The sequence below is a fragment of the Monodon monoceros genome, unplaced genomic scaffold (assembly GCF_005190385.1).
Source record: "Monodon monoceros isolate NGI ecotype Baffin Bay Population unplaced genomic scaffold, NGI_Narwhal_1 Super_Scaffold_2, whole genome shotgun sequence".
Taxonomy (NCBI): domain Eukaryota; kingdom Metazoa; phylum Chordata; class Mammalia; order Artiodactyla; family Monodontidae; genus Monodon; species Monodon monoceros.
The window spans coordinates 80,265,972-80,293,545 of NW_021703776.1; the positions used below are offsets into that span (position 1 = coordinate 80,265,972).

General features: G+C 35.5%; 1 protein-coding gene across 2 annotated transcripts in view; it reads right to left on the bottom strand.

Annotated features, from left to right (window-relative positions):
- The window catches only part of GRM8 (glutamate metabotropic receptor 8), a 755,282-nt gene that overhangs the window by 272,780 nt on the left and 454,928 nt on the right, over window positions 1–27,574 (bottom strand). For both annotated transcript variants that reach the window (XM_029233599.1, XM_029233597.1), the window contains one exon: window positions 14,557–14,757. In XM_029233599.1, the coding sequence (XP_029089432.1) occupies window positions 14,557–14,757 (201 nt within the window). The remainder of the gene's footprint in view (window positions 1–14,556; window positions 14,758–27,574) is intronic.

The following is a 27,574-nucleotide window of genomic DNA, read 5'->3' on the forward strand; positions in this document are numbered from 1 at the left end:
CTTGGGGGTTGGGGAACACTCGATGATACAGAGTGCAGAGCGTTTATTTTCCCTATAAGCCCACAGCAGTTGTTAAAATCTTTGGAAATTAAAACGTGACTAGTTATTATCTGATGTAGTTTGCTGTGCTATATACTTTCCTGCTGCCGCTGTTATAATCTGGGAAGTATTTGCAAGACAAAATATTTCTTCAACGTTCAGTAGCATCATGTTCACAGCGTGAACTTCAAAGAAAACATTTTTAAAAACGTTGGTACTTCCCAACTACAGTGGGGTGTGGTGCAGGCTCACATGGAGGACATACCTTGACCATAAATCCTATGAGAATAGCTGCATGGGCTTCCATGGGTCTCTACAAAGTGTTTACAAGATAATGTGCCATTTCAAGAATTTCAGGAAATAGCATACTTTTCAGTAAAAAGGTCTGTGACTCCAGAGACAGAAGGGAAGCATTTAGCATGATAGTGACACAAATCTCTATTCCGTCTTGAGGCTTTAGTACCAGTTTTTTCCTAGGCTCTTATCCATCTCATAATTCGGGTCTCAGTTTAAATATCACCACCTTCGTGATGATTTCACCATCTTCCCTACAGTCCCACTCTCCCTTTTCCACCATATTCTCTACTTTAGCATTGTAATACTTCACATTTTGTAGTTGTTTGGTACTTGACTGCTTGCCCTATTTAACAGCATCTTCCTGAGGGCACCGACTGTCTTTTACTCACCATTGCGGGTCCAGTTCCTGATAAAGACTAGTACATAGTAGGCATGTAGTAATCTGTTGAATGAATAACTTGATGAATGTATGCAGATTTAGCAATTTTAATAGGCTACCTTCAAAGCAATATCCTATCTCAGCTCCTTTGAAACTTGGAGCACTAAACACAGAATTGAAAATTCTGGGTCTAGTCTCAATTCCTTGATTCAGTAACTGCAAGTCTTGAATATATTACTTAACTTTTATACATCGCTGTAGTCAAATGGCGTAATAACATCTACTTACTTGCCCTCCCACATAAGACTGTTAGGGCTAATGAGAGAATATATATGAAAGTACTTTAAAGTGAAAAGCATTAAGATGCCTGGGATTGTTATTGTAATACGGTGGAATTCAAGGTAATTAGCACTAAAAAGACTTAATATGGATAAATTTATCATCAAAAGAAATCTTTCACTGAGATACAAAATAAGAAAACTTGGGGAATGATTATTAGAGGTACACAGAAGTTTTCAGCAATTATTTTTTTTCCTAAACAGCATAGAGCTAATTTTATTTGACCCTTCCTGCTGTACATTTTAAGTGAAGTGATCTGAACCCACCCTAGAATTATCTGTATTTGTGACATCATTGTCTTTGCCAGGAAACTATGAAAAGTCTTTTTAATCACAGTGATTAAGTAATCATATTCCCTTATCCACAGAGGGATGTATTTAAAATCTTAGAGAACTATCACTGAATAATGGCATTTAATATTTTATCACTAATTCAAATCAAATGATAGAGATGGATAGGCTAGTCAGGAATTATGTCAAAGAACTCTTGAAATACACAGGGTTAATTTTTTGTTAGGTTGAATCTCCTAGCACAGCCACTGGGCTATCAAACGGGACCACAGATCACCTAAACTCACAACAGGGGCTTTCCGGAGGGTCTAAAATCTGCAGTAGATCGCTAAGATTTTAAAATAGCATATTACACCAATCTGCAACCACATCATGGCGAAATTATGGTGGTCTAAGAACGTAGTAAAGAAGACAGATGTTGATCACAGTACTCTGTACATTTCTGATTCTTGTTATCAATTCTTAAGATTAAAAAATAATAAAATAATATAGGTTGTGAACTGACTCTGAAAACATTTTCGGTAAATGCCAGCCAAAGTCAACACAAGCTCAAATGTCATTTGGTTTATCCAAGTCCCTGTTCAGAGATATGAAGCGATTCAAAATTTCTACTCTTACTCAGTCTCCGTAAAGTTAGAAAATTTACCTAGACATTGGCAAGGAAACAAATCCTTTCTTTCCATCATATCATTTTACTATTTTTATCCACTTCCTCTATTTCTATAGAAAGAGAGGGGTGTGTGTGTGTCTGTGTGTGTGTGTGCACTCATGCACTTAAAAGCTCTTGGTATTAGAAATTCACTTTCTACTTAGATCTGTTGCAGGACTTAAAGGTGCTCAGCTGAAACCATCCTTGAGTTTGCTAAATATGTTACTTTATTTCTACAAACATTTTGTGTGTGGAGGTTGCTAGAAAATTTATGAACTGGTTATTTTCTGCTTCAATACCAGTGAAGTAGATTGCTATCATGCTCAAAAGCCAAAAGGTGACTTCAAGTAATGCTGAAAAGAAAAAAAATCCAATATGAAATCGTATTTGTTTATTCATATATTAGCATGTAATTGCCCAAAGTAGTATCATGTAAATTTTGCATTTACAGCCAACTTTAAAGGCTAAGATGGTTCAAACTGATGAAGCACACCCGTAAAGGTATAAAAAGAAAGTATTATGCAAACATTGCAATAAAAATCTCATTATTTTTTTAACAATATCTGATAGTTTGTGCCTATGTAGATAGACCGTATTTAAGAAGAAAAGAAAAACTTTCTCACCCCAAACTACTAGTTAATTACAGTGTTTAACAATGGAAAAATGGCTTCCCCCTCCTTCACCACAAGCTAGTTTCTGTGTATAAAAAGTATCAGTTCTCTCCTTGGCTTGGGTTAAAGCATACATAGTAGGATCAGAAAGATATACTCAACTAATTCTTGAAATGTCAGTCTGAAGCTTTTTTTTTTTTTTCTTTTACAGAGGGCCAATATTATTTCAAAAGATAAACATGGGGATAGAAAAATCAGATGCCACTTATTTCCAGAAATGGATGCAACGTGCAATCAAGAACACTGCAGTTTTCTCAAATGCCTCTGAGCCCTCTAGAATTTATTGACTCTAGAATTTGTGACAGCTCTGACATATTGTCATTGATAGCTAAGTAAGGAAAGCAAATGTGTTTTCTTTCCTGGTAAAAATAAAAGGATTACATGCTAAAATCCTTTTGCTAAGTTCTACACTGATGTTTTGGGTATTCGGGAATTATCCTAGAGGACTAGCTGGAAGAGCATAATTTCCTTCTCTTTAGTGCCTAGGACTGAGGCTGATGGAATTAGGAGTATTTTTTCATGATGTTGATTAAAATTGAAACAGTTATGAGAATGCTGTTTCCTGGAAGGTGAAATATATATGTAATTGTACATTTGTCAAAACCCATAGAATGCACATCAAGAATCCTAATGTAAACTATGGACTTCGGATGATAATGTTGTGTCAATGCAGGTTAATCAACTGTAACACATGTATCACTCTGATTCAGGATGTTGATAGTGGGAAAGCTGTGTGTATGAGGTCAGGCGGTATATGGAAACTCTCTGTACTTTCCCCTCAACTTTGCTGTGGACCTAAAATGGCTCTAAAAGATACAGTCTATTATTTTTTTTAAATGATGGGAACATGACCAAGATGAGAATATTATTGGAAGTAATATTTTTATCACTTTCTAAGAAATTGTAGGTATTGTATTAAAATTTTTCATATATTTTAAACCTCATTAATAGATATTAAATGTTATTATTTCATAAAATAATTCATTAGGCTTTAAAAATTAAATTCTTAATATGTAATAAAGTAAATTAAATAATTGAATCTTATGGTAATAGAGAGAGATAATGGTGGGAATGTGCTTTCCTTCCTCTTTATCAAAAATTACAGTGAAATGAAGCCAGGCATAAATGAGTACAGATTATGTAAATTCATTTATATGAGCACAAAAGCTGGCAACCCTAGTCTGTGTTGTTCAGAGCTAGGACAGTGACTTCCTAGAGAGATGTGTACTGACTGGAAGAGCACAGTAGGGTTTTGAGGTGCCAGTTGCGGATTTGGGGGTTTGATTGGCTGTTCTGGATACTGAGTTAGGTGTTTTCAGTTTGTAAAAATTCATGGAGCTGTAGACTTATTGCACTTTTCTATATATATGTTATACTTTTTTAGAAGTCAAAAAAAGGCCATAAACATGGTTCTTCATTTCATGAAGTTTTGACTGAAGCAAAGAGGGAATTGAGATGAGGGCATATACATTCTTACATAAGCCTGTGGTTTATATAAGGACAGGGAAGAACGAAAAGGAAGTTAAGAGAGCTTAAAGGAGCTGGGAGGAATGGCCTTTTGGCTGTATTGTTAAACAGGTTAGAATTTCTCAGTGAGCTAATATAAATCATAGGGACATCTATATAACCTAGACAGCCGGCAAAGAAAAACATAAGATCGGAGGAAAGTTAGAGCTTTCTTAAGCACGATTAAGGATTACAAGTAAGGTAGTAATTGATAAATATCCTTCTGGGAGACTTGTACCACATCCCTTTTGCCTGCCAAAATGTGCATTGTCATTTTTATTTGAATTACTTTTTTAAATGATAGGGCTTATGGCTATTAAATAATTCTGTCATGCGGAGTCCCCTTTTCTCTGTTCTGTGGGCATGGACAACTCAAGTGGGCTGTGCACTGGTATAACAGTTTCCTCTAGTTCAGCTGGTTGCAAACAATGACCTTCAGCTAAATTTTTTGCACAAGTCATAGCTGTCTCTTTTATAGCCCATGTCTAAGTGAGTTTCCGACAAGTTTCTTAACACAGTAGGTGTATTATATTCCCGTACACATTCCGTGAACACTATTTCAAGCAGCAGCCTCCATCTCTTTACCTATCAGGTCATTTTACTCAAGGCAAAATGGATTAGAATGGGCTTTACGTCCTCTTATTCCTATATCTCACCCTAAAGTGCTAATAAAAAATGAAGGGCTCAGAAGGTGATTAAAAGAGAAGAGAGAAAAAGCGAAAAAAAAGCCTATTCAACCTTGAGAATAGATGAGTTAAGCCCTGAAGAAATAAGAAGCTAATTTCAGACAACACAATATTACTGATTTTAAGAAATTTATCAGATGCTTTGGAATCTAAGGTGTGTAAGGGAACGTATGTGAATGAGTGTGTATTGGGGGGGTATTTATGTGTGTATGTTTGAAACCCAGTAAACATATGCAGAAGATTTACTCTTGTCATGGGGTAGAGGAAAAAATAGTAGTTGTCATTCATTGATTATTCACAATTGCCAGGAGTTGTGAATTATCTCATTAAATGCTCATAATAACACTACAAGGTAGGTATGATTATTACTCCCATGCAAAGGTGAGAACATAGAGGTTTATAAAATTTAAGTGGCTTATCCAAGGTCTCTTCACCTAAGTGCGAGAGTTACAACTTTAGTTCATCTCTGTTTCAACTCAAAAGCTCATACTCTTACCCACTGCTGCCATCTTGATTACTGAATGATCACAAGAGCAAGTGGAGAAACACTGGGCAAGAAAAGAGGACAAAAGAAGAGGAAAAGAAGTTTAATATCTAAAGGAATATGAAGTAAGAAAAAGGAGAAGTGAGAACTGGAAGAGGGACAAAATACAAATAGCACAGTTCAGGTACATAACAAACGTTCAATAAATGTTTGTTGAATGGATGTATATGACATATACAAATAAATGCTATAAATACACTCTATAAGTTTTTAAAAAAATTATATTTGATAATTTTCCCTTAACTTAGCTACAAAGGTGTTTATACGGTTCAAAAGAAAAGTTATTTTATAGTCATTTTTTTTTAATACATTCAAAAGACCAAATTTAATACATTCAAAACCCAAATCCCCAAAGTGTAACAATTAGGCACCTGAATTAAAAATAATTTTCTCATTCATATCCTTCACTTTCAAACTAACTTCTTGATTACACTTTAATGTAATTATAAGAGTTAATAACCTTAAAGAGAATAATAATCAAGTCTCCATTATAATTTTCGGGTAGATTCTTTCTGAAGCAAAATATCACTAGAAAATAATTACCCTTAATAACATGGGAGCTATTCTAACAAATACTTTCTTTCATTAAAAAAGTACATAATTTTGAAGGAAACAGAAGAAACAGGGAGAGAATGAGCCCCATTTGATCTACCCTAGACTCATTAGATGCCAATATCAGCAGTAATATACTTTGCCATGTACTTTGAGAAGGTTGTAAAAATATTCACGTTTCTGTTCCTTTATCTAAGAAGCTGACACTGCTGGGGAAACCTTCTTGATTGGTGCCCTGGAAGAAGCATCTTTTCCAACTTGTGTCTTGTTTTCAAGCTCTCAGTCCCATCCCACTCATCTCATCACCTTTATAAGGTGATCCAAGTACTAACTTCATTAATTCTCTATTGATAAAGTATCCTCCACATATAATACAGTATATCACTTATTAAGTACTTTCTATATATTATCACCTAATATTTAGATTTCACAGGAACTCTAAAATGTATATACTATTAACATCCCCATTGTATAGATGAGGAAACAAAGATTTAAAGAGGTTTTGTTACCTGACCAAGATCACAAAGTAGTGAGTGCTGAAACTGGATTCAAACTCTGAGTATAAAGTCTGGGTTTCTGATCACTACGATAAATACAAACCATTACATGTGAACTCCTGCAGAAACTCCCCACCACCTCAGATCCTCTCTGCTCCTTCATTTCTGTCCCCATCCTTCATCCAAGGCTCACTGCTGCATCCCCCGTTTAAACCCAATGCCCACACTTAACCCACAGTTAGTGAGCCTATGGCACCCCATCTGTTTCTGGGGTTTGCTTATCATTTATCCCCAATTTTTGGCACATGATAAAGTTCATAAATTACAAGAATAAAGAAGGAGTAAAAGAAACCCAGTACAGTGGGTGAAGTTGAGTGGGATCCAAGGAAGAACTAAGGCAACTCCACTGATTTGCCTGAAGCTTCGAAGGATGCTGGCTCCATCTTGGTCCACACATAAGTCTTTATATAGTAAGGGAGGAAGTGAAAGCCCTGGTTCTTCATGACTATAAAAGAAATTAAACTTAGAACAGTATGGAGGTTCCTTAGAAAACTAAAAATAGAACTACCATATGACCCAGCAATCCCACAACTGGGCATATACCCTGAGAAAAGCATAATTCAAAAAGACTCATGTACCACAATGTTCACTGCAGGCTCTATTTACAATAGCCAGGACATGGAATCAACCTAAGCGTCCATCGACAGATGAATGGATGAAGAAGATGTGGCACATATATACAATGGAATATTACTCAGCCATAAAAAGAAAGGAAATTGAGTTATTTGTAGTGAGGTAGACTGACCTAGAGTCTGTCATACAGAGTAAAGTAAGTCAGAAAGAGAAAAACAAATACTGTATGCTAATACATACATATGGAATCTGAAAAACAAAGGTTCTAATGAACCTAGGGGCAGGACAGGAATAAAGATGCAGATGTAGAGAATGGACTTGAGGACAAGGGGAGGGGGAAGGGTAAGCTGGGACGAAGTGAGAGAGGAGCATTGACATATATACACTACCAAATGTAAAATAGATAGCTAGTGGGAAGCAGCCGCATAGCACAGGGAGATCAGCTCATTGCTTTGTGTCCCCCTAGAGAGGTGGGACAGGGAGGGTGGGAAGGAGACACAAGAGGGAGGGGATATGGGGATATATGTACACATATAGCTGATTCACTTTGTTATACAGCAGAAACTAACACAACATTGTAAAGCAATTATACTCCAATAAAGATTAAAAAAAAAAAAACTCCCACAGTTTATCAACTTACTCAGAAAACAAGAGGCCGGTATAATTATTCTGCTAAATTTCATGATGGCTTCATTTGTAGGATTGATATTTTATAAGCAGCCTGAAGTTTCCTTAATCAGAAACTGAAATATTACCTAATTCAAATCAGTCTGTTTATTTATCTCTACAAATTCAATATCGCTACACATGCCGTTCACTTTCTTTTAAATGTAAAAATATTTCCAGGAATTACTTCATGACTTGCAAACCTCTATCATCAAGAATAAATTATATAATGTACTTCCAAATTATTAATAATGATTTTCTAAATTTTATTTCACATACGGTAATTATCAAAAAGAATATTTATCTTTAAGGTTAACATAGAACCACTTCATCACATTTGACTTTGCTTCATCTCTATTTACCAAGTAAGTAATATCTAATCACAAGGATATTATGCATCATGAATTCTACAGTTGACATTTTATGTCAGTTTCTCCATATATTGGCATTTTATGTCTCATTTTCTACTTATAAAGGTGGATAAAACAAAGTAGTGTCAAGCCAATTTCATCAATGGTATATATGCTAAAACATTCTACTCAGGACTCTGTGGTGACCTAAATGGGAAGGGAATCTAAAAAAGAGTGGATAATGTATATGTATCACTGATTCACTTTGCTGTACAGCAGAAACTAACACAACAGTGCAAAGCAACTATACTCCAAAAAAAATTAAAAAAATGAAAACACTAAATAAAAATGATTTATGCACACACAAAAATAATGAATTAGCTCTAGTAATGGGATTGTCACAAACAGTTACAAAGAAAGATCATTTGGGGAAGTAAAGATATGTCTCAAAACCTTCTGGCTTCTAATCAAAGCACAGTGTCTAGAACAGAGCCAGCACTGAAATGATTCTCTGTTCCCTTCCTCCCTCTTTCACTTCTTTACATTCCATTTGTACTTTCATTTTCCCATTTCAGGCACTCTTCTCTCCTGGAGATGATTGGAACCGTCTCTTAACTTGTCATCCCTGTCTTCAATCTCTCCCTCCTGTCTGCAAATTGCTCTCATAGTTGTTTTTCTAAAACACGAATCCTAGCACTTCACCGTCCTGCTCAGAAAGCTCAGTTCCCTGTGTCACAGTCAAACTTCAGAGTTTGGCAGGGATTTCTAACCAGGCCCAAGTTCACGTTGCTGGTCTCATCTCCAGGCTGCTCCCACGTCACTCCTTTGAATTCTTACACCGTGGATGCTCACTTTCTCAGAACGCGTACTCTTGCCTGTCTTCCATCTACTATTAAACTGTTTTGTCTGCCATGAATAGTTTTTCCCATCTTGTCCACCTAAAGAAATGTCACTTTCTATTTGTAATTTAAATCAGATGTCACCTGTTCTCTGTGTTGTATTCTTTGAGCCTCCCTTATGAAGTTTCCTAATCTCAGCCTTATGTTGGGTTTGTACATGCCATGCCCATGCCTCTATCATATCACTTATCAAATTGAATTATTGTTGGTAACATGTTTGTGTCTCTCCTCTGTTAAGCTATGACATCTGAAAACTCACAGAACCACATTTTATTAATCTTTGTATTTTTGATGCCTAGCAAAGAGCCCTTTTATTACTTTGTAAGATTCTCAATAAAATGTATGTGGGCTAAAGGAATGATTCATAAAAAATAAAAATAAACAACTAAAAAAACAACAACAGTAAGAACACTGATAGGCATCTATGTTTTAAAAATATACCTTTATCTTTAAAATAATCTGCAGTGAATATAGAGCTGGAAGAGACCTCAGTGTTTAGAATATTTTAGTATAATCCTTCCATCTAAAAGATGAACCATCTTCTATCTTCTATATTTTCTTTTTTTTTTTTGCTTCTCCTTTTCACCTAACTCTAAAATAAATTCCAAATGGATTATACTCTCTTATAGGGAGAAATCATGATCACTTGATTTTACTGTAAATTGATAATCAATGAATAAAATTCCTTTCCCACTGAGCTCTAACTCATCTTTATCACATCATAAGTTCATATGTGTGTATATACAAATACATGTACAAACTGATTTATTTATTATTAGATATTGATATTTCTGGCTATTTCTATCTGGTTCTATTTACCATATGTCTGTTCTGGTAATAGTTCCATGCTGGATTGATTATTATAGATTAACGTTATGCTTAAATGTTAACTGTTTGGTAGGAATATTTTTTCTTCAAAATCATTTTAGTTATTTTTACTCATTTATTCTCACAATTAAAATTTTAAATATTATTTCAAATTCCAGAAAATACTCCTTTGTCATTCTGGTTGGAACTATACTAAGCCTGAATACAGATTAATTCAGAAAAGATTAACATGTTTCCTCTAATTAGTTTTTCTGTCTACAAACAAGGGATGTCTCTCAATAAAGTTGTCTTCATATGTCTTTAATATTTTTTGGCTCAATTTATTCAAAGATATTTTCTATATATTTTTGCAAAGAAAAGAGTCTCATTTCCCATAATTGTCAATGATTTCTAACACTGTATGTAGGAAAGTCCTTAATGTTTTAATATTAATTTTATATTTGATCATCTTAAAGTAAGTACTCCTAGTTTTCAATTTATTGTCTTGAGATCAAATCATTTGAAAATAATCATAATACTTTTTCCTTTTTAGTAGTAATCTCTTATTTTTGTTTGTTGTTTTATCACATTGGTTAAAATTTATAGAATATTAATAATAGTGCTAATAGGACTAATCCATCTCTGTAATAGGAATAAGTATAAATATATAACCAGTCATAGGCTGAGAGAGATGTGCTTATCACGTTAAACATTTATTCCATTTCTAGTTTGTTTTTGTACTTGTAACAGAAATGAGGGTTATATTTTAATCAAATGCTTTTACAGAATCTTATATTTTTCATTGTCTTATTTGACTTCTTAGTGAATTTGTAATGCATTTCCTAATATTAAGCAGTATTTATTTCTTTTAGATAGTTTAAAGGTACTTTACGTGAAGAGATTTGCTTTAAAACCGTCTGCAGTGTTCAGAGACTCTCAAAATTGGATATTTGGAAAATTTGCAGTAAGTCCCTAAAATCAATAAGGTTTCTAAAGAAAAGAAAGGGCTGCTAAATTCCATCTCTATATCAGTCTCTGTAATCAGGCAAGTGTTTAGGTATGTTTCTTAGAATATTGAGCATTGAAATGGTTAGACCACTACCTCACTGTGAGTTTAGGGAAGCTGCTTCATTCAGGGAATTCAATCACAGCATGAAGGTTTGTTTGCATTAAATAATTCCAAAACTGATTCCTCTCTCAGATTCCCACAAATTCTATATGATTTTAATTGTGTCCTCTAGCCTAACAAAAATTCACCCACCGAGAGAAGCAAAGAGATTCAGAGACCACAGCATCACCCCTTTCTCAGGTTTTCACCTCTCTGCTCACTTTGTTTAAACTTTCCCCCTAAGTCAATGATAGAAGCTTCCTAAATGTCCCTTTCACCCATGTCGCTTTCACCCACTGGGAGTGCCTCATGACAACTAAGTTTGTACTTAGTTGATCCTTGCCACTGATAATTTGGAACAGGTCTGACATCCAACCTAAGTTTAGCTAATGAGATTCAAGTTTCCAAGAAGTTAGAACTGGGACCTAAAATACATATATGTTAATCTTAGCACATGTCCTGAACAAACAGCAACTAAATTCTAGAAATGTAGATGGTCTCCTGCTACCTACCCTGTGGACCTAGACGTAGAGAAAACCAATATAAAGAGAACCAAACAAAGCAGACAGAGGCATATTTGGATTTCTGAGAGGTTTTAGTACTTATAACCACTTCTTTTCTTAGATCTTTCTATAGTCTGCCATGGGGTTTCTTGACACACCCTCATAAATCGTTCCTTTTAGCTTAAAGTAAGCTTAAGTTGGTTTCTGTTACCTACAGTCAAACAACCCTGACTAGTATGCCGCTGTGCCTACACTGCCCTGCTCAACTATAGAGAAAGTAAGGAGACATCTCTGGAATTCTGTCCAACACTTTTTCTTTATGGTGCATAAGGTTCTCATGGCAACAGAAAAATCTTTGATTCTATACAAGATGTACAGTATTAATATTTGATTGCCTACAGAACACACCAGAGTAAGGAATTGACATTGTTACTTAAGTACCTGAAAAATCTGAACTCTTCTTCATTTTATGTTTTTCTTTTGATAAATCTTTGCATTTAAAAAATTTATAGAAATAGCATTTTGTTCAAATGGTAGCAATAAAAATAATCCTAAAAGGCAGGCCTTTGTTTCCCTCCAGCTTCCCAAGTAAAATTTTGTTAAATAACATTGCTTATTAGGCTGTAAGAAAATTCATTCTCTCCTTAGAAATAGGTAAGTTTGCTTCTCTCATGTAATGAAACATATATTCCATTGAATGTCCCCTTATATTTTAGCAGCTTAGGAAGCTCAGAACTTAACGTAGTCCTTCATTCTGGTTACTAAATTTGTTTCTTCCCCCTTCAACGGTTTTGATGGTGTACTTCTACTTGAATAGCCCTATGTGCCTTTTTTTATCAGAAGCAGGCAAGGTATTAATAATAAATGAATACTAACAGTAAGCCAATAATGAAATCAAAAAATTGATAAACATCCTGAAAATTACTGAAAATCAAATTATATATCCCATGATAATCTGCCTATGCTCAGGTCCCTTACCCTATTATTATAACCGTACTATTATTACCAGCCATTGGGAACACAGAAAAATTTCAAGCTATTTGCAAAATAAATCTCCAAGGAGTTCAGAGAGATTCTCTTTTAAGTTCACACACTAAAATTCATGTATTTTCCATGATCCTCATCCAGAGTACACTTACTCTTGTATCAGACACAATTCTATTTTGCTTCAGTGGGTTCCTACTGCTTTCAAGATGAAGAACAAATCTTAAGAATGACCTGTAAGACATCTCATGATCTATCTGGTCCTGTCTAGTGCTTTACCCTTGGTCTCTGACCCTCATCTCCAGATTCCAGCTGTCTCTAACTCCCTAGAATAGGGACATATTTCCCTATTATAAACTTTTAGTCCAACACACCTCTTCTTTCAATACTCATTGCAGATTATATAATTACACCTTTGTGTGCTTATTTGATTGATATCTAAGTTCCCCAAGAAACATGTCTGTTTTGACTCTTTTTAGCAGTAATATATCTTTAGTACCTATCATAATGCTTACCACATTCTATGTGCTCAATAAATATCTCTTGACTAAGTTAATGAAATTTTATGTGTGTTTCTGTGTCCGTGGTAGATTGAAAGAAGCAAATTATGGAAGGGATCAGTCCAAAAAACAATCACAGCAACAGTAGTCTGATAATGTAGAAGGGGAATATAACTATAAAAAGTGGACAGAAGAACTCAAAAATCATTGGACTCTAGAGGCAAATTGTCTTAATAATCGTGAGACATTATGACTTTTTCAGTAGTCTTTAACAGCATCATTATATTACAGATTAAAGTCATCAACGAAGGGTTAGGTCTATGGTTAAGAGAGAAATTGATAATTCAACTTTAGAATACTTTAATCCAGTGTTTCTTTAAAAGACTTCCCTGTCTTCTGGAGATGAGCTTCAGTTAATGAAAAAATATATTCATTTGCATTCTTCTTCCCACTTCTTAGCAATTTAGATAAATAAAGTGCGCCCCAACGTCATGTTAGGGTAAATAACGTATTGTAACACTTGTATTGTAACACTCCTCTTTCGCTCCATTTAATAATTGTAAGAAAATTATTTTCAAATTCCCCTTACTATTTATATTCTTAACAAAAGGAACTATGTTATGTAATGTTTCACCAAAATTCTGGTGAAATTCAAGAGGATACGAATGTAAACCAAATTGTGTCTCATGTTGCCTGAACAAAGCAAAAGAAGTTTCCACTTGAATTCTAAATTGAAGATGACCTTGTGTTTTGAGAAAGGCTGGCAGCTGAGGTCACTGGAGTGTATTATGATGGACAGTGCAGCGCCGTGCATCCTGCTTGGAGGCATGTCCATTGTGTGGATTACAGCCAAACAGAAAGAATTAGACAGCTCAGAGCATTCTATCATTTCATTTGAAAATAATGGTCAAAGTCATGGGCAGCAACCATTACAACTTTCATGAAAGAACAGCAGAATTCAATAGTTCCATCACTTGAGACAGGCAATTTGGCTATTCTCAGCCGAACACTATGAATCCAGCGTATTCTGTACCAATTTCTTGTGACGCTCACAGAAGCAGCATTTCTGCTTCTGCAGTAGGCAAATCTCATCTACACTTGACTGTATGTAGTTCTACCTTACACGATGCAGCTCACTGCTTCAAATTGACCCAATCATTGAAAGAAATACAATGAAAAAGAAGATGCAGAAACTTAACACGGCACTCTTAGAATGTAAAAATATACAGCAACTCCAAATCATCCACTCTCGTCAAGTCATCTTACTGTTTAAAATGCTTAAAATAGGTTTCAAAACAAAATGTCTACAATTCCTTCTTTAATAACGGCATTAACAAAACATTTTCAAAGAAATCTAATCTGTTGTCAGTGGTTCCAAATGAGTCTCCTAAGTTACTTCTGAAATAGTGATATTTTGATTGATAGAGGCTTATTTTTAACTTCTGCTTCCTTCAGCAGCAGATTAATGGTAGCACCAAAAAAAATATGGTTGAGATTTAAAAGCAGGTGGAAAAACTCACACTTCTGATTAAAAGAGGAACTGCTTCTAATCCTGTACTTTCCACTCTGCTTGAGTATACTCTATATATAGGGGAAAAAAAACACACCCTGTCCCTTCTAAAGTATTTAGATTAAAAAAAAAAAAGTTGTGACTTACCATTAAAATTTACAGCCCGAATATAACCGAGTAGTTCTTTCCCATCAATGGTACTCATTCGTGGGCAAAGGCCAACGTATCCAGGGCAGAGATCTTTGTGCATATTGTGCAGGGCATGAGCCATGGAATACACAGCATCAATTACAAATTGGACCTTTCCTTCCTGTTCGTAAGATGAATCCCGAGCAATTCGCTCTAGGCCTGTAAAAGAAAAGGGAAACCATCAACTGGGGTTAGATTCCACTAAAAATTTGGCATGAGGCCTAAGATTTTCATCATTTGAGGCACACAGAAATGAGACAAAACTATTTGATTTTACTCCTGATTATTTTAGTCCTATACTAACTGAGTCAGGTTTTTAAACTGGGTATTGAATATTTTATTGTGAAAGAACAGAAACTATTTTATTAGCAACAAAATGATATAAAGTAAATAGAAGACATATAGTTTCATTATCTTCATTTCTACCTTATGAGCTCTATTATACTGTACATGCTGGTAATTACCTAGCATTTTGGTAGTGATCTGATCTTTTAAGTAAAATGTGTACACTGTTGTTCTTCTCATCCACCTTAGCTCCAACAGCATCACTTAATAAGTGGCCCAAAGTAAGATCTCCCCCTCCATCCCACGTCTGTCCTTGTTTAGAATGTGCTCTGTTTGGGAGCTCTTTTTGTAAATATTAAATGACAGTATTTCCTTAAATGAACTGCTTATCTTTAGAAGAATCATTCAATTTATTTTCTTCTTGAACTCAACTTATTTGTTTCTATTGTTTAATTTTTTCCAGCTTATTGATATATAATTGACATATAACACTGTGTAAGTTTAATAAATACAACACGATGATTTAATACACATACATATTGTGAAATGATTACCGCCATAAGGTTAGTTAACATATCCACCACCTCACATAGTTGCCTTTCTTATTCCTTGTGGTGAGAACTTTTAAGATCCAATTGCTTAGAAACTTTCAAGTATACAACACTGTGTTGTTACCTATAGTCATCTTGCTGTACATTAGATAAAAGATGTAAAGCTCTCAAAATGAATGTCATTCAGAATAATTGTACCTGTTTTTAGGTATATTTAGGGCTGAGAACTGGCATTGGAGATTACCTTTAGCTTGGCCTTTATCATTTAACATGTAATAGAAACATAGAATTAAAAATGGAAGATAAAATTGATGTTAAAAGTTAGATGGTATATAATTAGTTATAATCCAACATTCTCATTTTGAGGATGAGGAAACTCAGTTTGTGGAGGTGAAATTCACTTAGGACACACAAACAGACACGGGAACCACTGCCAGGTCTCAGATATTGAAATCCAATATTCTCTCAATCTCCAGGAAAATGGGGTAGATGGCAAGAATGTTGGACACGCAAGAAAAAAAAACGACAGATAGGACATTGAGGACTTACTAAGGAGATCGAAAAGGATCTATCATTTCCACATTCCCACAAACCTTATACATCTGGTACCACTGGGAGAGACCAAAAGCAAGCACTTTAAATCTTCCCATAAATGTCAGTTAGTAAACTTTAATAAAAGTCTTTAAGTTCAACAAATATTTCCTTTCTTCACAAAAATGCATATTTCCTCTAAATTTAGAGATGTGAATTAAGATGGTTGTCTTATATTTGGGTTTTTACACTCTGACAAAACCAGTGACTTTCTTCTAGACAAATGTAGTGGTCAATTCATTCATTTTCATTAATTGGATCATTGAAACATTTTTCCTTTGGTCTCAATCACTTGTTCCACTCAGACCCTTTAAATGCTCTTTGTTGGTGCTCTACTCCCTGCAGTCTTTTGTGATGCTAAATTCTGCTCCACCCTTTCAACACACCTTTTCAGACTTTTTTGATGACTCAACATTCCATTCCCCAAGACTGAGTCCTCTTTTATTTTTCCCAACCTCAGAATCCATTCATTCTCAACTATTACTATTGGTAGGGTCTAGAAATAGAAACTGGAATCCAAAATTTTAGTTATAGACTCCAAAACATAAGACATCTAGCTTTCTGGACTTTACTGTCACCTAACTTCCAACCCACATTTCCAATTGCATGCCATATTTCTATTTAGTCTGCTTCCATATCAAACTCACAAGATCCAAAACCAGGCTATCACTGTAGGGAATTACACTATTATTTTCTTAAAACCTCCTATTGAGGATTTGGCAGGCTTAGGAACACAAAGAGAGAAGGCAGATCTAACAAAGAACCTCTTTGAGGTGCCAAAAGGTATACTGTCTCTTTTAACCTGTCTTAGTTGAGTGATCTAAGCTAAGATCCATGCAGATATGGGGATCCTAGGACAGTATTGTGTATGTGCAGAACACCACCAAGTAACCTATGAAAGCAGCACTTTCAGCTTTCCATAGTTTTAACCACAAAATAGACAATTCATAAATAAATACTGATGAACGGTCACAGAAACCAACAACATTCAGTTATATCTTTAAAGACCTTATCTGGTGACAAATGGCTCTGGTTAGTCCAGGACTGAGGAGTTTTTCAGGATGTAGGATCACAACCTGGACAGTCCTGGGCAGACCAGCATGGTTTCTTATGAACAAGGAGGCAAATGGTGAGGGAAACTTAATGATAAAAGACTGAAATAACTACACTGAGGGTAGGTCCCTAGGTCTATATGGAGAAATCCTTGTGTTTCATTTATTTTGCATCACTAAACTTGATAACTGAAAAGGAAGACTAGGCATCCCAGAGCAGTTGTTCCCATCTTAGTTATCTTCTTAAGTACAGATTCTGCAGTGCCATCCAGACTTAATGAATCAGAATCTCCCAACTTGAGGACATGAATACTCTGTAATTTCAAAACATAGATATCTAACTGTCTTAGTCAGTTTGGGCCACTATAACAAAGTGCCACAGACTGGGTGGCTTGTAAACAACAGGAATTAATTTCTCAGAGCTCTGAGTCTGGACTTCCAGGCTCAGGATGCCAGCATGGACAGGTTCTGGTGAAGGCTCTCTTCTGGGTTGCAGGTGGCTGTTTTCTTACATTCTCAATATGGCAGAACGCAGAGAGGAAGCAAGCTCTCTTATGACTCTTAGAAGGGCACTAATCTCATTCATGAGGGCTCTACCCTCCAGACAGTATCTGATCCTAATTACCTCCCAAAGGCCCACCTCTAATACCATCATATTAGGGAGTAGGGTTTCAACATAGGAATATGGTTGGGGGCAGGGAACACAAGCATTCAATCTATAGCACTCATATTCCAGGTTATGTTGATTGTATTGCTGCTCTGTAAACTCTTCTGCTGCATACTCACATGCAAACACACACACACACACACACACACACACTTTAGAGAAAAAAGAGGAATTCCATGTCTCCATTACTAAAGGAGTATGGTCAGCAGTCATAGGATTGGCAGAAAATGCCAAAGCCAAATTGATTCAAAGAAAGTAATGACCATGAGAACTTAAGGCATTTGGAAATTTTCCACAATCCATGGGATATATGGACAAGCTAAGTGTGTATGAATATTTTATATTTTTAAATTTACTCTATCCCCAAATGTTCTGAATTTGACATACTAGGATTTTATTTTAATGCTACTGCAACCTCCTAGAAGTCTGTAAGATATTTCTGACCATTCAATAACTGAGATAAAGTTATATACAACAATTTCCTGATATACTTTTAATATAGATACCCCAACTTAATAGACATACTCTTCCTTGGATTCCTCCCCAATATTTTTCCACCTTCATGTATAATGGATTTATATTAATTCTGAAACACCACACCATCTTATTAAAGGAAAATATGTAAATTTTCACTAGTCAAACTATTTATTTCCTTGCTAGTTATAAACTACAATTAGTTTGAGTAAAAATTAAATATATACAACTTTGCTTTCTTTTAAAGTAAAAGTTCATAAGGCTCTCTAGTAACTATTGCCACACAAGTCAATGGACACTATAAGACATTTTTCATAAATCAATGTATGTACGTGGTGACAAACTAAAAGACTGATCACTATTACCATTTCTAAATTTAAAAGGAAATTATCTGATTTCTTTTCAGGCTGTTTAGACAAGGTATTTTTCTATTCCCTAAAACTTCAAACTCATAATGACACTTAAGATTTTACAGGATCTAGAGTTTGCCCCTCACTTCCTATATCTGCTTCCCTTGATCATCTAAGAGAATAATTTAGGAAGCTGACAGTGAATCATCAACTTAATTGCCTGTAAAATTTCATTATGCTATCGTTTCTAAAGTTAGCCTTACTGTATTGCTACAAAGTGCTAAACATTGTTAAAGGCTTATGTCAGCCATCCATTTAAAACACTGATTGTAAAGTTGTGATGTGTTTTAGTGCATAGCTTAAAATGAACAACATATAGCTAAGAGTTTGTGTGGTAGGAGACGAAGTCAGCCTCATAAATCTTATGGCAAGATTGTTTTATGTTTTCATTAATGAAATCTAAAACCCTGACAGTATCTCTGTCCCTGGAACACACAGTAAATTCTTATTGGTCCGAGCAATACCACATGGACCTCAGTTAAGGTCTTCTGCACATCAGGGTGTATCTTTTTTGGTTTTGTTCCTTCTTAGCGAAAAGCAAATCTACTCAAGTTTGCAAAGTGCTGTATATTTTATAATGTGAGTTCCTAAGATGAACCTGACATGAATTTTAAATTCTTTGACTGACACATAGTTTTTGAGCTTTGCTTTCTAAGAATTTCTCATTTCTCAGAAGATAGCTTAGTTTTGTAAACTGAGATACTAGGGGCTATTTTCCTTTTCCTGAAATGATTATAAAACTCATAATGTTACTGCAGTGATGATCTAATAAACAGTGGTCAATTCAGTGGGAAAAAAATGTAAGTCAAATTAGTCCTTTTATTCCCAGGAAAGCAAACATCCAATTGGTTCGAGTTTTTACTACAGTCTTACGAGGTAGTAGAAATAATCCCACACTCTAAATTTGTAGGTTAAAAATGATTTCTTTATTTAGCTCCTCCCTGACTTTTTCTTAAGTATGCAGCAAGTATTTTAAATAATTCAATCATTTTCTTGCAGTTGCTGTAAGGAGGATGGTAAGAGGGAAGAAGAGAATTTGTCAGCTGCTATGAATAAACACATTTACGCATACAGGACCAAATTGAAAAGTCATTCTGAATTCCACAAAAACTCCATTTGCCTTACTCCCTGATACACCAGAGATGAGACTGTCACACTCTGCATTGAGCTTTCCCGATACCGCATATGTATGTAGTGACGCAGAGTGGGTAAAATTCTTACACGCGTGAGAATGATGCCAAGAACTGCACTTCACACTAAAAAGTAATCGCTATCAGGTTAGCAAACATAAGTCATCTTATACTGAGTTTAAACTGGTTTGGTTTCAAGGACACAGTAGAGGGAGGATGGAAAAGAAAGATTAGCATGTTCAGTAATTCAGGAATATCTCCTAGGCACTAGGATACGCAAAGGAAATGTGTGCACCTCCCAAACCGCAGAGGGATGAAAACATGGACCCTGTAAGGCAGAAGGGACAGACTGAGTAAAGGAGGCTGCCGGCACAGGAGAAGAGGATGGGCCAGTCAGACAGACCTGCATTCAAATCCCAGTTGCACAGCTCAACAGGCCCGGGACACTTTCCTGAACCTCACCAAGCCTAGGTCTTCAACTGGAAAGGTTGCCCGCAGGGACTTCCAAGACAGGGTCCCCATCTCTCCAGCCTCAACTGCTGGTAGCACCCTACCTCTCTCTTCTCCACTTTCAGGTCCTTGAATATAACCTGAGATCTTCAAACCATGGGACTTCACTTAGATGTTCACTCTGTAACTTTCTTCACTGCTTCCCAGAGGTCTCCTTCTCAACCTCCAAGCTTCAGGTAAGATGTCAACTCAAATTCGGCTGCAGTAGTGAGAGTTAATCATTTTATTTTCGATTTAACAGCTCAGATCAGGTCAAAGAGCATCTTAAATGCTAGGTTTAAGTACTAAATATTGTTTTGTTGGAAACAGAGAGCCAATACTGGTATTTAAAATTATTTCTGGGAATTATGTGTAAAGTAAATTGAAACAAACATAAGTTGAGGGTAGAGATACAGGTTGGGAGGCAGGGCAGCAATAGGTTGAAACAGTGGAAAAGAAAAAGAATGAGAGAAAATATATTTCAGATGTCAAATTATCAGTCTTTGGATACCTAATTAAATATGAGAGTAGGAGTTGGAGGCAATCAACAACTCAGCAGTTTTGAGGATAGGTAGTAGAATACTGGCACCACTAACAGAATTTGGAAAATCAGGTGAACAGGAAGGTTCCATTTATGGCAGTTAAAAAGACTGATTTTTAAGATTCTATAGTATTGTATCCTCTAACAAAATATAAACTTTATATAAATTTGTTGAGTTATTTAAAGAATAAGGGTCCAAATGTTTAGAGTAATCACATAACAGTGATATGGTTGATTATTTATTTATAACACTGCAATAATTTATGCCACCTTGGAGTGAAATACCTTATGCGGTACTGCCTTAAGACCAGTGGTTTGAGAATTCAAAGACCTACGTTCCAGTTCTAACACAGTGACCAACTGAACTTGTGTCCTTGGTCAAGTCATGATCTCTCTGGCATTTATTTACTTCTCAGTAGAAATTAGAGGACTGAACACGATGATCAATCAGGGTCCCTTCAGTTCTAAAATTCTAGATTCTAGGGCAGCTTCTTTTATTTCTGTTTCCTTCTTACACTTTCTAAGATCACTTGAAGATTACATTAGGGTGCGACTGAACAAATACCACTAAACTCAATTCTCCAAAATAGCTAGGACTATCCAGTAACCAAGACCTGGAAATTCTGCACTAACAACAACAAAAAAAGAAAACAAAATGTCAGCCTGGATTTTTCTTCTTGAATTCTCAGACTGATTAACTGAGTCACTACATTTTCATTATTCTTAGACTTGAGCTATATATCGAATCTGGTTCCTCACAAAGGAGAAATGTTTTTCATTTATCTTTTTATTTTTATCCAATGGTTAAAAGAATCATTTATGGAAAATCAATTATGAAGACATGAAAGGGAAGAGGGAGGACACAAATAATTAAAATGGGCAGGACTCTTCACAGATAGCTTCTCTTTGATCGTAAATTATTATTACTCCTTTCATCTTTTTTTTTTTTTTTAAAGATAACGGAACTAAGACTCAAAAAGTTGAATCATTTACACAGTTATGGCAGAAACAGTCAAGTCAGGCCTGACCCCAAACCTCTGCCATTTACTGCTTCACTTCCTCTCCTCCTGAAGTTTCCTCTGATTCTTCCAGCTCGGGCTTAACTTTCACTTCTTCGAACTTCTGTTTAACGTTCAGCCATTGTATCCATGATTTCTTTGTCTCCTAGTTTAAGTATAAAGATTGTGTGTTTGTGTGTGTGTGTGTGTGTGTGTGTGTGTGAAACTTTAAAGAGAGCGGTGGAGCAGGGATTAAAGAATATTATAAAATAATACATATTTTTACAAAAATAGTAACTAATAAATACTGTCATAATGACAATAATATTGTCATTAACAAATGACAATATCTACATTGAAATGCTAAAAGGGGGGAATACATTTCTATAACATCTTGAGCATTTTTCTGAACTACAGAAAAAATTTTTGTTTGTGAATTTCAACCACACACCTGAGATAAAATTGGCATAAAATGGCTGAAACTCATAAGCAAGATGATTGGATATTTGTAGTGAAATCCAAGCTAATAAGGCCTATAACTTTATATTTATAAAAATTAAAAAGGGTATTTTAGTATTGGAGAGTGAGAGTGTGTGTATATTTATATGTCTAGAGGATTTCTATAGGAAAATAACATCAAGCTCAAAAGAGAATTCGACACCTAAGGTCCTGCTTCATAGATTCTATAGTAGGCTTTCTCAAGGACCTGTATAAATACACGTATTAGACTAACCAACTAACTTGAGCCTTGGCTTTACCTATTTACACAGGACAGAGAAAATGAGAAGGGTCCTCCCGCTGAAAATCACCTGCTCTCCATCTTCTTCTGTAATTTAAATGTAGTCCCAAGAACTGAAGGCTCTTGGCTGCCTGAGGACACGTCAGGAGGCACTTGTAAATCAACCAGTGAAGAGTGTTACAGTAGCCCACAATAACTTCTCTCCTTTGTGCCTGACAGGAAATGGAAAATGCTCCCAGCAGGTGCCAGGTGTCCCCTTCAGGAGTTACATTTTCCATGCAATGTCCTAGGGCTTTTAAAACACTGAAAAACCTAAGGTAAGTGGCAAATAAGATTAAGAGTGTATCTTCAGGCAAAACTACCAGTTTAAAAGAAAGATGTTCAGAAGAGAAAGTCATTTCATAGGTATATCCCTAGGTCCCCAAAGAAAAGGCGTTGATTAAATTCAAACAGTTGCATTTTTCTACATAATCATCTTAGATCATACACATTAGAGACAAATTTTGATTGAAAATAGTGTGTAAAACTCTTGATAAATAGTAGAGTTCACAGTTAAGAGAACAGCTTTTCTCTTTAAAGCATATTAAAGTTCCTCCATTGAAGGATTCAAATTTTCCCTTCATAATCCCCCCTTCAGTGGGTAGGATTTCTAATGCCCCACCTTCCACCCCAAAATATGTTATACTTGTCATTGCAGACCCTATGATACGGCTTAGGACTTGCCTTAAAAAAATTTTTTTTTCCCGTTACAAAAGTAAATCACAGCTTTTGTAGAAATGTGAGGGGAAAAGTATTGGGGTGGCCAACAAGTTCATTCGTTTTTTTCCTACGATGGCTCTAGTAGTGCTTAGTTGTCTTTAACTTCATTCGAAACAATTTTGTTAGATTGTATGTGACAGCTGTCACATCAGCGTGCGTTTAAAAAAAAAACCTTATCAAAATTGGTGAATTTTTGTGTAGCCATTTTAATATTGAAAATGGAAGAAAAAAGAAATGTTTTGGCATATTATGCTTTATTATTTCAAGAAAGGTAAAAATGCAACCGATCCATCCAAAAGACATAATTTTTTTTAACGCCAGATACAGGCTTTTTGGTTAAAACCTTGCTTTTTACATTGCCTTAAGTATAAATAGTAATCTTGGAGTGGCTTCAGTTCATCATTTGGTCTGCTCATTCTTCCACAGAGGAAAAAGAAATTATATTGGTTTCCTCAGCTTTCCTTCACCCTGTAATATTTTCATCCCATGTTTGCCTTGTCTCACTCAAAAAAAGGTTTCTAATGTCAAAAAAAAAAAAAAAAACACACCACCGAAACTCAAAAAAAGATTTGTGCAGTGTACGGAGAAGGTGCTATGACTGATCGAACATGTCAAAAGTGGTTTGCAAAGTTTTGTGCTGGAGATTTGTCGCTGGACGATGCTCCACAATGTCAGGTAGACCAGTTGAAGTGGAAGCGATCAAATAGAGACATTAATTGAGAACAATCAACATTATACCACGCAGGAGATAGCCGATATACTCAAAATATCCGAATCAAGCACTGAAAATCATTTGCACCAGCTTGATTATGTTCATCTCGTTGATGTTTGGGTTCCACATAAGTTAAGTGAAAAAAAACCTTCTTGACCGTATTTCTGCATGCGATTCTCTACTTAAACATAATGAAAACACTCCGTTTTTGAAACAGATTTTGACGGGCGATGAAAAGTGGATACTGCACAATAATGTGGAACTTAAGAGATCGTGGGGCAAGCGAAATGAACCACCACCAACCAAACCAAAGGCCGGTCTTCATCCGAAGAAGGTGATGCTGTGTATATGGTGGGATTGGAAGGGAGTCCTCTATTACGAGCTCCTTCCGGAAAACCAAACGGTTAAGTCCAAGTACTGCTCCCAATGAGACCAACTAAAAGCAGCACTGGATGAAAAGTGTACAGAATTAGTCAACAGAAAACGCATAATCTTCCATCAGGATAAAGCAAGACCGCATGTTTCCTTGATGACCAGGCAAAAACTGTTACAGCTTGGTTGGGAAGTTCTGACTCATCCGCCATATTCACCAGACATTGCACCTTCAGATTTCCATTTATTTCAGTCTTTATAAAATTCCCTTAATGGAAAAAATTTCAATTCCCTGGAAGACTGTAAAAGGCACCTGGAACAGTTCTTTGCTCAAACAGATAAAAAGTTTTGAGAAGATGGAATTATGAAGTTGCCTGGAAAATGGCCGAAGGTATTGGAACAAAAGAGTGAATACGTTGTTCAATAAGGTTCTTGGTGAAAATGAAAAATGTGTCTTTTATTTTTACTTAAAAGCCAAAGGAACTTTTTGGCCAACCCAATATAAAGAAGGAAATAGAGAATATCTATTGGCCCACCGTGTTAACCACTATTTGCACACTGGTCTATTGCCTTACAGCATTTCTTTCTCTCTTTATTTATAAAAAATTAAGATAACTCTGTATATACTTTTAAAATATGCAATATTCACTTGACCTATAGTGAGAATTTCCCCGTATTGTAGGAAAGCATGGTTTTTATAGCGCTTGTATTATATATAGCTCACTTAATGGATTCAGGTTTTTGCATTTAACTACGATACCCAAGATGATATTTGGTGCAAGGTAGGGATCTAACTTTGTTTTCTAAATTGTGAACCTATTCTCCCAGACTACTGAATGAACGTTCTTTTCCCCATTAATTTACATAAAGTCACTTTTAACACGTATCAGACGCATACATTATTAGATATATAAATGTGAAATTTCTGCTCTAGTCTGCTTGTCTCTTAACATGCCAATACTCCCTTTTTCACAAATATTGTAGTTCTATAGGTTGTACCATCTGTTCACACAAATTCTATCAGTACTCTTATTTTTTAAAATTCTTGATTATTCTCACAAATAAACTTTAGAATTATTTAAACTAGTTTCAAAAACTGAAGCTTTTATTAGAATTGCATCAATTTTTAAAGTTAATGGCAGAAGACTTGACATAGCTACAATATTCAGTGTTCCCATTTGGAGACATAGGATCTCCACTTATTCCAATCTTCTTTTGGAATCCTCAGAAATATATGTCACTTGCTCATTTCTTTTTAAGTAATACCTCAATATTTTGTGTTTTCAAGCTTTATGAAATAGAATTTTTTCATTTGATTTTTAATTGGTTATTCATGGTATACTTCCTAAATCTCAATTCACTTTTAATGCTCAACATTTTCTTCTCCCCTTATTTAAACTCTATGCATTCAAGAAGGCCCAGATTAAGTCCTCTCTCTTCTACAAAACAAGAAAAATGCAAAAAAGCATGGGCCCTGAGATCAGACAGATGAAAATTTGAGACCCTGCCTCTGAGTCTCTTATTCTTTACTCAGAAAATGGGAATTTGTACCTATGTTGCATAGTTGTTTTGAGCACTGAGATAATGTAGAGCATCTGCGCATTACATAGTGAATAAATGGACACCATTATTTGTTATGTAGGGCTATAAAATATTTAACCTTCTATAATGTGCAACACTTTTCCAATTACACAAACAAAAGAGATCACAATATAGACCCAGGATATATGTTCATGTACTCATTCAATAAGCATGATAAAGGCAATGTACTTCAATGATTAGGAACAACCACCCTGCAGCCAATCTGCCTGGGTTCAAATCTCAGCACCACCATTTACTATTTATGGGACTTTGATTAAGTCCCCTAATATCTCATGCCTCAGTTTCCTCATCTATAAAATGAGGATAATAATAGTATCTCACCCCACTGGGGTTGTCATAATTAAATGAGTTAATACATATAAGGCAGAAGTCTGTTGAAATAGGAATATATAAGGGGATGTTGCTATTATCTTCTTTATTATCTATCATCATTCATCATTGTATGATATATTAAGCACTGAGCTGGATACAATGGCAAACCAAAACTCACCTAGTCCCTGATGTCATGGAACCACACCAGGACTAAGATCTAAAGGATAAACAGGAGTGAATTAGATGAGAAAGGGAAGCAGGGGAAGCACAAAAGGCAGGGTGACAGTAATAGCGAAGGTCCAGTGATAGAAGAGACCTATAACTTGCAATTCATAAAAGAGGAATGCTCACGCTAAAACAACCCTAAAAATCATCCTATCTGCTGTTTTTCAACTTCATGACACGACCTATTACTGGTTCTTCAAATCAGTGTAGTAAGTCACAAACAGCGTATCTTTAAAATAAAGAAAACAGATAGAAATCAAGTGCATCACATACAGGAACAGGATGAATTATTTCTTGAAACTTTTGTTTCACTTGCAAGGCATGTGTCTACCGGGTTGCCATATACAACAAATTATTAATCTGCAGTGAAGTCAAAAAAACCTGAAGCTCACTGACCTAGTCCAATCTTCTTACTTTACAAACGGTGAAACTAGGGTAGAGGAACACTGAGTGATTTTTCCAGGTCTGACAGCTCATGAAGAGGCAGAGCCAGGGATAGAACCTTAACCATCTAATTCCATGACTCTTCCCTTTATCATCACGTTTCCTCTTTTCAGATTCATGTTCTCTCCCTTTGTAATTGAGTTCCACTGAGGATAAGTAAAACTGGAGGGGATCACTAAATGAGTTTGCCCGTGAGGAACTAAAAGCCTTGAAAGAATTAGTTAAATGAATTATGGGAGGAAATGAAGAACAAGAAGGTGTGAGTTATGGTAAGGCTCTCTCTCACGCCAACTTAATAGGAGTATCAGTGGAAACCAACAACATTCAGAGAACCATGTCTTTTGGTTGAAAATGCCAAAAATATAAAAGCAAAGGATTTTATAACAGAAATTTAAATTTAAAATTAAAAAAAAAGAAAACCTGAAGTACTTTGAGTATAATATGCATACCCTTAAAATGGAAATTTTAGGGTATCTTTCTGTGGTACTGGACCACCCAGATGCAAAAGGAAAACAATCGTTGCCTCTGTACAATGTGGTCCATCCTCTGGGTGACTGACTGGGTTTTTCACTTCTCTTCCCAGTTTTAGGGGTCACAGCACAGGCGTAGGTATAATGCCAGTG